At 40.6% G+C, this 13,027-nt stretch overlaps 1 protein-coding gene across 2 annotated transcripts in view; it reads left to right on the top strand.

The window, feature by feature from the left end:
* The window catches only part of CNTNAP5 (contactin associated protein family member 5), a 294,516-nt gene extending 284,255 nt beyond the window's left edge, over window positions 1-10,261 (top strand). For both annotated transcript variants that reach the window (XM_028742744.2, XM_028742734.2), the window contains 3 exons: window positions 770-988; window positions 6,436-6,507; window positions 9,157-10,261. In XM_028742744.2, coding sequence (XP_028598577.2) covers window positions 770-988; window positions 6,436-6,507; window positions 9,157-9,353 — 488 coding nt within the window. In that variant the 3' untranslated portion in view covers window positions 9,354-10,261. The remainder of the gene's footprint in view (window positions 1-769; window positions 989-6,435; window positions 6,508-9,156) is intronic.
* The last annotated feature ends 2,766 nt before the right edge of the window (window positions 10,262-13,027 follow it).

The following is a 13,027-nucleotide window of genomic DNA, read 5'->3' as shown; positions in this document are numbered from 1 at the left end:
TTTACAGCTTGGTTTTTAAAGTGTATTTCCCTTTTCCAGATCTTTCAAGAGTGAAGGTTTCCTTTTTCACTTACATCCTGTCTTAAATAATGGGGACAGCCATAATAGTACAAGCAGGAGCATAGCCGTGAATCAGCAGCGGGAAAGTATAGCCGTTATTAGACATATCAAGGATGGGTTATGTAAAAACTTTACTCCAGACTCAGCACCTGCCACGGAAAACACATCTAGAGCAGGCATCATTCCTGATCACTGACCGTGGGGGCTGATAGCCCCACAACATCTGGAGGGCCCTTCATTGGCTATCCCAGACCGCTGACGTTTGGTCATATGAAACTTAACTTCAGGATTCTCCAACTGATTATGTTCATATCGTCCTAATTTGGGGAACTAAAGCATTATTCCAGGTTATACATTATGCATTTATGTTGATTGTTTTGCACATCCCACCCCCACCAAGGAGAAAGGCTAGCTGTGCTATTTCTCTAAGCAGAAGTGGTGACTATCAAACAGTAGAACTCCTTATGATAGCAGATGTGGTCAGTGCTTTTTTTCAGCTGGAACTCGCCAGCTCAGTTCTGGCACCTCTCAGGTGGGTACCATTGGCATTATCAGAGAACAAGGGAGGTGTTGATGCTGAACTCACGCACCTCTTTTTCCAGAAAAATAGCACTGGATGTGATTAAACTCACTTATCTCAAATCCTTTTTCATTTCTTTTATATACGAAAAGCAAGCAAAATAACCTCAGTTTTCTTTGCATTTTACAGATAGTCAGGGACTAGATCCAGAAGTCTCCAAAGCAAACTCCTTTGGGTTCATAGGATGCATGTCATCTGTCCAGTACAACAACATAGCTCCCCTGAAAGCTGCTTTACGGCATCCCAGCATAGCACCTGTGACAGTCGTTGGTTCCTTGTCTGAATCAAACTGTAGATCTTTGGTTGAAGTCGATGTAAATACAGCAACTACGATATACTCTTCATCAGGTATGTTCAACAAACTGTTCAGGATGTTTGTTCAATAGCATGTCTGTTTGATGGTTCTACTTTTAATTAGAAAATGTTGAGCTGTGTAACAAAAAGAAAGAAAGGGGTATTGGTTTCCCTTGGTTGAGACTAGGGGACCCCAGTATCATCCAGCTCAGTAAATCTGAAGCATGCAACTAGATTTATACTAGTTGAAGTCCTTCATATCTTACCAATGGATTCATGCAGGGTAACTATTGTAAGTGACTGGCTGAGATCAGGAAATGGAAATGAAATTTCTGCAGGTTTCATGAACATGTGCAAGAGTAATCAGAAACATTTCATTGAATTCCCAGTTGGTTTGTCCATGAACCAATTTACTAGAGCTGAGATAGGAGGGTTACTGTCTGGAAGGTCAGAAGAAGAGGAAATTAATAGCCTTGGGCTTTCTTTACCTATGAGAAATTGCACCCAACTTCTCTTCTCCCAATGAAATAGGGAGGAAATGATATCACTGCTGCCTCCATATGCAGATCCAGTACTTATGTGATATTAGCAGCTCTGATAGCAAAGACCTCTTCTCACTATTTGTATGGCTGTAGCCCGGAGGACCAATCAGTAAGCCATTCCCTTGTGCTCCTGGTCCTTGTGGCAGAGAAATAAATACATGTGTGCTGTGTTCTTTGGACACTTCTGCAGAACACATGAATATCATCTCTCATGCTGCAAAAGTTCAGAACAGGAGTTTAATTACAAGCATAAAAATAAAATTTAACAATAAGAAATGACTGCTAATATATACACTGAGAAATGGAGGAGAATGAAATTGATGGGGCGTATTCATACTGGAAAGGGCCTGGATTACAGTGCAGAGATTGCCATGAGAGCTAAAATAGAATTGAATATGCAGCAGGTTTTTTTAACTATTTATTTCTATGAGATTAACCACACACACACCTTCTCAAATTAGGCATTCAAGGTGACTTAACAAAGTAACAGTACAATATTGGATCAATGATCAAAACCAAAAAACACCCATCCATAAAACAACGGTCACCAAAGCTGGTCAAAAGCCTTAGGGAGGGGCTTTCAAAGCCTTTGTACAGCCACTGAAAAAGCCAAATGCATTTAAGGCAGTGTTTCCCAACCTTGGGCCTCCAGCTGTTTTTGGACTACAACTCCCATCATCCCTAGCTAGCAAGACCAGTGGTCAGGGATGATGGGGATTGTAGTTCAAAAACAGCTGGAGGCCCAAGGTTGGGAAACACTGATTTAAGGTATAGTCAGGTCCTAGCAAAATAATGGTGAGAAGGAGTGGAAAGATTGTAGACTAGTGGCCACATTGATTCAAGACATTGCGTTATGTGTGGGTGTGCATTTTGTTCTCTGCTTGTCTCTTATCCTCTCTGGTTTTAAAGAGAGTCATATTACTTGTTGATGATGATCCCAGCAGTTCATTTCTTGCCTGCAGTCATTAAATAGCCCCCTGGGAATCTTAAGTGTTTTGTATGTTGGGAAGGAAAACACATTGTGAAGCTAGTATTTGTATCACCATAGATGGAGGAATGAAAATGACTGCTCCTAGATCACTGTCATTCAGGAAATATTGCAAATATTAATGTCATGGTTGGCAATTTTTCAAATGATCTAAAAACAACAACCAAGATTTGAAATTATATATGAGAAAACCAGTTGAACAGAATACAGCTAAACACCACAATTCATCTAGCAATTGGTTGTTATTTGGCTCTCTGCATAATAAATTGCATGCAAATTGTCCACACTTTGGAAATAGCAATTTAATAATATTTCCTAGATTATTTTATTTCAACACTATTTGCATTTGCACCAGATCCCCATTTTATCATGTCTTGTACCTGAGACATTCAGCAGGAAACAAGCAATGCTATTCACACTCCGCAAAGTGAAAACAAATTATGAATCACTTCCCCTTTGGTGAATATGTTCCTCTTTATGTGCTCTTTTAATGTCCATATTGCCTTGTTTCAGCTGTGACTTACTGGGGAAGCATATCTTGCGTGGACGCACTGGCAGCTTCACTGAGTGCTTTTCTGGGCTTGTGTAAAAAAAACATTCATTCTCTCTCTTCTTCTATGTCTCTCACACAGCACCCAAGTCTGCTCTTGCTTGCTTACATCATAGATGATAAAGAAAATGCTAAGATTATATGGTCATAACATATCAGCTGACATGACAGCTGAGAGAGAAAGCGCATTGGCCGCAACATTTGACTTGTAAACACAGAACTGGGCAGCAGCCCAGTCTATTTCAGAACCACTCTTATGTCTTCCAATTTGATTCATTATTTGGGACTGAAGTAGATTTTTTCAAAACAAAATGCTGGCTTCCAAATCACTATAATAGGGGTTTCTGTGTAAAGGCTTGATATATATCAATTATAAAAATAAAAGGTTTCTTATTTTTTATTTTTTGCCAAATTGGATGCAGTTTGTAGGCATGGGCCCCTTCTTTGGGGATGAAGCCTACCAAATGTCAGAACCATAGCTACAGTAGTTCTCCAAGGACACACTCTGCTCTTTTGTGATGAGTACAATAGTAATCAGGGGGGTCCCTAGGAAAGACTAGGTTGGGGAAAATTTCATACTTCCCAGTGTGCACCCTGTTACCCCAAGGGTCACTGCTGTGGGTGGGCTTCTCCTCACCATCACAGATTTTTTGGGGGGTGCAGCCTCTTCTCCCTGGGAGAGAAAGAGATCTCTCAATTGACTTGTATAGAGGAATGGAATGTGGGAAAAGAGCACAAATGCCCAGGAAATATTAGGGTGGTGAATGCCACCTTTCCAACAAGGAGTCTGTTACCACAAGGGTCATTAGTGGACGTGACCTTCTGTCCACCACCACAGCCTATTGGGGGTACATATCCTTCTCACTGAGAGAGAGGGGGAGATCTCTATTGCCTTGCATAGGAGAAGGGGTGATAGTGGTGGATACTCAGCAATCAGCATAGATTCACTGCATTGTATTGTTTTATTAATGACAATTTTCGCACCCTGGGCTTCTTTGAGAGGAACGGCAGGATTGCATTGACACACACAGGTTGAATGAAGCTGACTAACATATACTCAGAGGGGGACCCACTGAAAGCAGTGGACAAGTTAATTCTGGTTTCTATGGCTTACTCTGAGTCAGCTGGTGACAACCCTTTGTCAATAGCATACCCCATTCAGCCAGCCTGTCCATCATTAAAGTCAAGTACCTACTACTTGTGTTAGAGCAGTCTTTGGAATATAGAATACAGTCCCTTATGGTGACCTTTGGTAAAATCATCTTGGGAAGTAATATCTATTTTAAGAAGAGCATTCTACTAAAGTCTTATGTGAAACTGTTCATTTCCTTGACTTCAGAATTTCCCTGGGCTCTACTGCCTTTTGTTACTTACCATCTGCTTCTCAGCAGCAAACACCTCTTTGTGCTTCCCTAATCTCATTTTTAACTGAGTGAATCATAACCCCAAGAAATGTTAAAGCTTGTCAGCCGAAATTCTAAACACGGGCATCTCAACTGCTTTTTTAAACAAGCTACATAAAAATGATTCAAAGTTACATATATTTCAATACATATAGATAACTGCATTAAAAATTCAAAGGAATAAATGTTTAAAGCACCTCAAAATATAGTCAGACCTTGGTTTTCACACGTCTCGGCTGCCAAACGCTGAAAACCTGGAAGTGAATGCTTCTGTTTTCAAATGCGCCTTGGAAGTCGAATGGCTTCCGAGCCACATTTCTCATTTTTCCCCCCATGGAACTAGCTGACAGCCCTTTGACCCTCAGTTCTTGAACGTTTTGGAAGTCGAACAGACTTCTGGAATGGATTACGTATTAAAACAGAGGTTCCACTGTATCCAGTGAAGTTATCCTATTAGTGCAAGGGCTAACATTTGAAGGACACATGATGAGGAGAGAGTAAGGGGAAGCTCTGTTGTGCAACAGTCCTTGGATGAAGGGGACAACTTCATGTACAACCCATAGTCTCTATGTTTTAACTTCTTTAACTCGGGTAATTTCATCTTGCACAACAATGTATTTAATGCCCTTTCTGGAGGAAGAACCTGTGCCATTGGCTCACCCCGTCTCTCACACTATTTGAAGTTAGCTATTCATTAAGACTTAATAGTTGGTGTTGTGTGCTGAACCCTCTCAAGAGACAAAGAACATATGTGTCGTGATACCAATAAAGAACAGATGGAGCTGGGGTTGAAACTAGTTGATCCTTTCCCATCCTCAAGTCCCTTTGCAACTGGGCTCATCTCATGCCCAGATGATCAGTGAATGGCGCGGTGAATGACAGTAACCCAGCTTGAAGAAGTGTCAAAACACAGCTTGTCTCAATTTGCAAGACTTCTCAGTTGCTCATTGTTGGTGTAGCAAAAAGTTCACAGGTAGAAAATAGAAAGCTAATGTTGTTTGCAGTAAGAAGACAACATATTGTTATGCAGAGGAAAAGAAATGACCAGGGGTTGCATCTAGTGTAGCACTAAGTAACTTGTTCCATCTGTGCAAGCATTTACACTTGCCCAATGGAACTTCCTCCCACTGTGCACACCCAAATCTGTTATACTGTTTCCTCATATCCTCTGGAGAAGATTTGGGGTGGATGGGGGTGCACACAAAAAAGTTACGTTGATGGGACACACCCCAGAATTTTTCTTTCTTTGACCCTCACTATACTTTCCGCCTATGGACAGTTTTTCTTCTGGTCACTAAGTGGTCAAATTAAGACTATTCCCCCTAGAAATCTATCATTCTCTGCCTCCGCTCCCATTTTGTGTCACCACTCCATAACTTCTAATACAATAATACTGAAGAGGATACACATCCAACATTTTATAACCAAATAATTCCACCCCCACAAGTAAAGAATCAAACTGTCATAATCCTAGCTAAGCCAACAGAATTCATTATATTACAAGGCAACACACAGTTGCAACTATCTGTTATTCAGCCTTCAGTTTTATGAAACTGGTATGTATCCAAATACATGTCACTAAAAACTGGCAGGAACATTTTTATAAACACCATATTGTCTAAAAGTGTAATCCTTTGCGTGACTCAGAAGTCAATCTCACTGTGTTAAATGGGGGTTTGTCCCAAGAACTGTAATGTGTTCTAATCAATTTGCAGCATAATTGCATGTATTTTGCTGACACTAGGGTATTTTTTTTAATGGCACCTCTTTCAGTATTTCCTTTCTCTCCTTCCAGCAAGTTGCACATTTGTCTTTGTTACCTTCACATATTAAAACTCAGGAGCAGGAAATTATGGTGTTGCTGGTCTAGTCATTTGCTGTGTCACCAGAAATTCTGGATATTTTTAGCCCATTGGACCAGGAGAAGTCCTTGCTTGGGCTTCTGCTATTGGGACCTATTAGCGGAATCCAGCCCGTTGCATATAAAAAATGATTCTTGTATCCTTAATGAATTTCAGATCCATTTGGGAAGGCAGATGAGAGAGAGCCACTCACCAATGCAGTCAGGAGTGATTCAGCTGTCATTGGAGGTAACCTATTTTTTTCTTTAAAAAAAACAAACTGAGCAAGAAACTCTTAAGAAAAAAATGTTAAGGGAAATATATGTGAATAAAATACAAAGTTCTTTATTAAAATTATCACTGGGTTGTATACAACATAGCACTAAGCTGAATGTTTCATTGTGCAAGGAGAAATCCTTGCACAATGAAATGTCCTCCCCCATTGACCTCCTAAATCCGTTCTGGGGACTCTCCCAACCTCTAGAACAGATTTGGGGACAAATTTTTTGTTTAATGCTACCCATTGTAATAAACTCTCTACTAATAAATCCTCAATAATCCAGTCCTAATAAGTCATGTAACAATATCGGCCAAATAAGCTTTGACAAAGTCTTCATCGGGGAGTTATCAAAAACAGAACAATTTGATGGGCTTTGACTTCTATAGTCACTTAAAGGAGGATTACAAAACACACAAAGAAGTTGGTTGTATATGACATGAGAGAATTTTTCAGGTCTCCTTATCTCAAGCTGAATGGGGCTTTATACACCAAAACAAAAACCTTGAACTTAGCCCGGTAGCTAATACTTACAGACGAATCCAGTGGAAAAACAAAATTGGATTAATTTATGTAGATTATTTTTCCAGAGTAGCTGCATGGAGTCCTAGATTTGCCTGCACCTATATTTAAAGCTGCTAGAAAGCCCTGAGATTGGTGCTGGCTGACTAGAAGTCAAATGGAGATCTTGTTCAGGGGAATCAATCCCACTCTCTTCTGACATGGCAAGAGAAGAAGCAACAGAAGCCCCAAAATTATATGAAGAAGCCTAGTATTGGAAATAGGAAAGACTCCAAAATGATTCTGATATATGGGTGGGATGGGCCTGAGCTGTCCAGGAAAGCGAGCTTGAGAAAGCTCAGTGACATCTTCAGTGTGCTGTGTCAGTGAAAAAGACAAAATTTTCAAAAATTATCAGGAAAGGGATTGGTCCTAACAGGAGAAAGGCAATTACAGTGCAACATTATCAAGCTACCATCTCAGTCTTAGAATACTGCTCCATTTCTTTATTGTCTTCTATAGGGTAAAACCAAGGAGGTAGCTATACAGGTCTGGCCATTTCAATAGTTTCATGGGTTTCTTGAGAAATCATCAGCCCTATCTCAACACCATGTTAAAAGTCATCAAACTTTATGACCCGATGGTCTTCGTAATTAAGAAACAAGAATTACAATACCCATGAAAGAATAATTAAATTAGAACCGTATCCATTAAATGTGACAGTCCCAATCCAGTGGATTAAGCACCCACTTGCAGCTAGAAAAACATGGAAGCATGAAAGTCTTAATTCCTTCCTTTCATAGAGATTTTGCTGAATTTGTCTCAGTTGAGCCTTTTCTTGGGGTTTCCCCTATATTTTGGCTCAAAAGCTGTTCCACAACTTAGAGAGATCTGCTGACAAGTGCCTATTTTGGTAAAATAGAGGGGAGACTTCCCATTTGGACTGTGGTGGCTTCTCGTAATGTTGCTATGTTGTGAACCACCCTGAGATCTATGGATTAGCTAAATCAACCAAAACCAAAACCATTGCAGTGCTTGACAGCCCAAACCATGTGGCAGCTACCACTTGCTACTCTAGGAACACAAAAGCAGTAAAAGGTAAACAGGTAAAGGACCCCTGTAAGGTTAAGTCCAGTCAAAGGTGACTATGGGGTGTGGCGCTCATCTCACTTCAGGCTGAGGGAGCCCGCGTTTGTCCACAGATAGCTTTCCGGGTCATGTGGCCAGCATGACTAAACCTCTTCTGGTGCAATGGAACACTGTGACAGAAGCCAGAGCGCAAGGAAACGCCATTTACCTTCCTGCCACAGCAGTGCCTCTCTATCTACTTGCACAGGTATGCTTTTGAACTGCTAGGTTGGCAGAAGCTGGGACAGAGCAATGGGAGATCACCCCGCCGCATGGATTCAAACTGCAGACCTTCCGACCAGCAAGCCCAAGAGGCTCAGTGGTTTAGACCACAGCGCCACCTGCGTCCTTAAAACAAAAGCATTAATGATTTGTGTTCAAGTGTCATAATGGACACAGGACAGTTTACCCTCAACAGAAGGAAAAGGGCTATAGAGATTCAATAATTTATCTGGTGAAACAGCAGTGAAATCTTCCCCAATGATGTGTTGATATACCACTATTTGCTGATATGGCCATAATACCAGGTGCAGTGGAATGAGATCAGGCACCATGAATTTCAAGTGCTGCAGAACTGTGCAGTTATAAGCAAAATCTGGAGTTTGAAAACCTCCATGAGCTGTGCTGTGTGCTGTGACTTGCTCCTGACTGATCTCTGTGTTGTTGAACAACTACAGCACTCTGCTTTTCCTGAGTGGAGGCTGGTTCCTTTGATTTCAGTCTGTCACCACCCATCCCTCACCTGCCTGCCTTCTTACCAGTCAAAGGGTGGCCCTGACAGTCAGCTTCCTTCTACTCCATCTCAATTTTGCTCTTGTCCTTGTTCAGCTCAATAGGGAAGAGGATGAACCTGGAATTAGTTGGCTCTGCCTGCCATTAGCTCTCGTTCCACTTACTGTTGGCCTGCTTGTTTTCTGCAGTGCCAGCCCCAAGAAGCACTAGCCGCTGCTGCTTCTCCCTTTATGATTGTGCTTCTTTCCTCTCTTCCTCAGGTGTTATAGCAGTTGTGATCTTCATCATCTTTTGCATTGTGGCTATAATGAGCAGATTCCTTTACCAGCACAAACAGACACATCGGAGCAGCCAGACAAAGGAAAAGGAATATCCAGAGCACCTTGACAGTTCTTTTAAGACTGATGTTGACTTGCAGAACACAGTGAGCGAGTGCAAACGAGAATATTTCATCTGACAGACTCTCCAGCTCCATGTTACACTTTGGCATTTCTTTGATTATGATGGTTATTAATATTATTATTATTTTCTTACCCATCCATTTCTTTTGAATTTCCCCACCCTTTTGGAAAGAACCCACTTTGCACAGAGGAGATTGGCAGCAATGGCAATGCCTCACTCTCTTTGTGAAACCCACCACAGTTAACGCCTAACAGTTCAAGCAACTATACATTCTACCTAAGTTCCACATAACATGCATGGTTGACTGTTTGTTTCCTGGATTTCTGAAATGTTGTTTTCTGGACCCATTTAACTTGCCATTTCATGTCGGACCTGAGCGATATATACTAGAGGTAAAGTGTACAAGCTAACTATGTAGCATCACGGCTATTGCAACAAGGTAGTGGGAAAGACTAAGACCAAATTATCTCATATCTTTAATTGTGTGTTTAAAGGGGGACAAATCCTCCTGTCTTTGGCAAATTGGCATAATAATTCTGTTTCATGTTGGTGGTGCTGTGTTGATTTTGCAAGCTGAGGATCTGGAATGATTTTGCCCCTCCTCCATATCTTTTAACCCTACCTTTGCATCCCTGTTATTATTTTATTGTAACTTTTTGACTTCAATATTCTCATTTTTAAGGTACCAACCTTGATTAAACAACAGCAATGAACAATTACAAAAATGATTCCTGGGCCAAGTATTATGCCCAGTGAATTTTGTCACTGTCAGGGGAAAGAATGAAAATGGCCTCTGCAGATTTTTGCCATCTTTGGGCAGTAGAAAAAAACTAATATTTGTAGTTGTGGAGTGTCTTACCATGATAGTGACTAGATGCCAGAGGGTTCCAGACTTTCTTTTTTACAGAAATAATATATAAAACTGCCTCAAGGCAGTTGGCCATTTTCTCTCCCTCCCCCTAATTCCCCCCCCCCCTCATAGTACTAGGACCTGGGGTCAACCAATGAAGCTGAATGGTGGGAGATTCAGGACATACAATAAGTAGTACTATTTTATCTGTACATAGTTAAACTATGGAAGTGACAAACGTAAGTTGTAGTGATGGCTGCCCACTTGGCTGGCTTTAAAAGTGGGTTAGACATATTCATAGAGCATCATGCTATCAATGGGGCATCATGCTCTGAATACCAGTTGTTGGGGATGGCAAGCTAGAGAAGACTATTGCGTTTATAACTAGCTCATGGGCTTCCCATGGGCATCTGGTTGGCCACTATGGGAGACAAGATGCTGAATTATATAGTCCTTTGTTCTGGTCCAACAGGGCTCTTCATATGCACTTTATGACATATTTATACCTAATGTACTTTTTTGTTTGCAATGAGGAATGGTGCCAGGCTGCTGCTTATTGCAGATACCTTTCCACTTGAAGTGGTGGCAAAACTTTCATAGAAGACGGAAACCCTCTAAATCCTTGTTTCTATCATAGCAGCCCCCCTCACCTCCTGAAAAACATTACAATTACATTTTATTTTTTTGGCACAACTTACTCCAAAGCTTATGCTTCAACTGCAACTCCCATCACATAGGGTTGACTAAAATCAGTACCTTCTATGGGAATATAACACTAGGTGAAGCATGAAAATGAGCAGTTTTTAGGTTTCAATGGTTTAGGTGCCTGCTACATGTTAGGGTGCCCCATAAACCCTGACTGGAACAAAAATCTTAGTGATGCTGTTTAGAATTGATACTTAGTCATAGTCTAGTGGCAAAGCATTAAAAGTAGTGGGATCAACCATTACTTTGTATCTACTCAATTAAAGCCAATTCTGTATGAAATTAGGCAAATGACTGGGCTTGAAACAAAAAAGTAGATGATGCAGGAAACTGGTGCTGCATTTTTTCCTACTAATTAATCTAGAATTTCAGGTTGGCATATTAAGACTGTTCCTTTCTACCACAGGAAAAACTGTAGGGCTGTGTCGTTTTGCTCCCAATTCACTCTTACATCCACTGACATCTCAAGAATGACAACCAAGAAACAGTGATAGGATAGAAACAATCATTAATGAGATTTCCAATAGAGAGCAGGCAGGCATTTTGTATTCCACCTGAAGGTTTTGGGAAAGTTTGGGTTTTATTTGGGGTAAGTGATATATATTATAGCCCAGGAGGATCTGCAGTATCCTGTGATATAGTAAATCTCTGAAGGTGGGTTTGCTCATTGGGTCTGCTCTAATGAGAACCAAGCTACACAGTCCAAGTCTGACCAAATTACTCTACACAGGATGGGCAAGAAAGACTCTAATTTGATGTTTTAATTTGATTGATAATTTCTCTCCCTCCCTGCTGTCATCTTCAGCAGCACTGTACCCCTCCCTGAACAACAGAACTGAATTTCAGCTCTTTATTCCATTAATGTCTCCTTATAGCGATGATTGTGGTGTTGTTACTGCATGCATTTCCCTTTCTGTTCTGCTGTCATTCTTTAGGTAATCAGATCTTTCAAATCAGGCAGGTTCCCTCACATTACGTGCTTCAGTTCCCCATTATTCCTCCTATGGTTTAATCAGCAAAGATTGTTCTTCCCAAAAGTGGAAGAACCCACTGACTTAGGACTCTTATCACACCCTAGGTCAATGGTCATATGAAATTTCCAATAATTTGTTGCAGATGGCAGTGATCAAATAGGACTTCTAAGTATGCCTTACTTATACTGAGAGGTGGAATTCACAATAGATGCACTGAACTCATAGATTCATGCTAGGAGGAGAACTGAAAGGCAGTTTGGGCATGATGCTCAGAGTTCTGAAAAATCACCCTTTTGTCCTTGACCATAATTAGAAAGGAAGTTTTCCGGCCTTAATCCTGCTGAATGATCTGTGCACCAACCACTCAACTTTACAAAGCACATTCAATTGAACCTAATGATTAGCTCCTTACAAGCAGCAACCTTTATCCTTTTTGTTTCTCTGATCTTTGATTATTAGAAGTTTCTTTAGCATGACAAGAGTGGTTCTGATGACACTCAACAGAGGCACTTATGCCTTTTTAAAGTGTCCCTCTTGCCAGTGAGATTTTCCATCAACAGTTTCCTCCCCCTCCCAAATAAAACTTCTCTGTATTGCATTCTGAGTAATTTTTTGAAGGCAAGGAGAAGGAGAGCGACCCAAACAAATCCAGGAATTAATGAGTCCTTTTCTCTGTCTAAGGACTCCACATTTTTCCTCATTATTTTGGCTGTTCTTTGGCCGAGTCATCTTATTTTATATGATTTTGCTAACAGGGAGCCATTCATTCGTAACCTGTTTAATTGCATTCTGAAAAGGGGAAAGGCAAGGCAGTGGAATTCACATTTTTATTTCAATAACTTTGCTCCCTATAAATTATTGTGCCATATTTTCCCGTTACTCAACACAGCTGTTATAAATCACCACTTTGCTCTACTACATATTCTTTTCTTCATCTTGATATAAAAGTCAGCCTAAAGTGTAGCAAATTTAGCCCCAAGCAGATACACTAATGGGATGAAAAGAGAGGGTTTGGGGAATAAAGCAGAGCTCAATCATTATGCAGGGTATGGGCTGTTTTTCGCTATATAGGAAATCAGGGGTCTCATTTTTGCCAAAAATATTAAGCTTTATCAGTTAAAAACAAAAACTTTAAGGAAAGAAAGAAAGGGGGGTGAAGTGTCATTAGAAAGCATGTAAAGCTTTTTTTATATAAAAAAA

The sequence above is a fragment of the Podarcis muralis genome, chromosome 1 (assembly GCF_964188315.1).
Source record: "Podarcis muralis chromosome 1, rPodMur119.hap1.1, whole genome shotgun sequence".
Taxonomy (NCBI): Eukaryota; Metazoa; Chordata; class Lepidosauria; order Squamata; family Lacertidae; genus Podarcis; species Podarcis muralis.
This window is presented reverse-complemented; position numbering and strand designations above follow the sequence as displayed.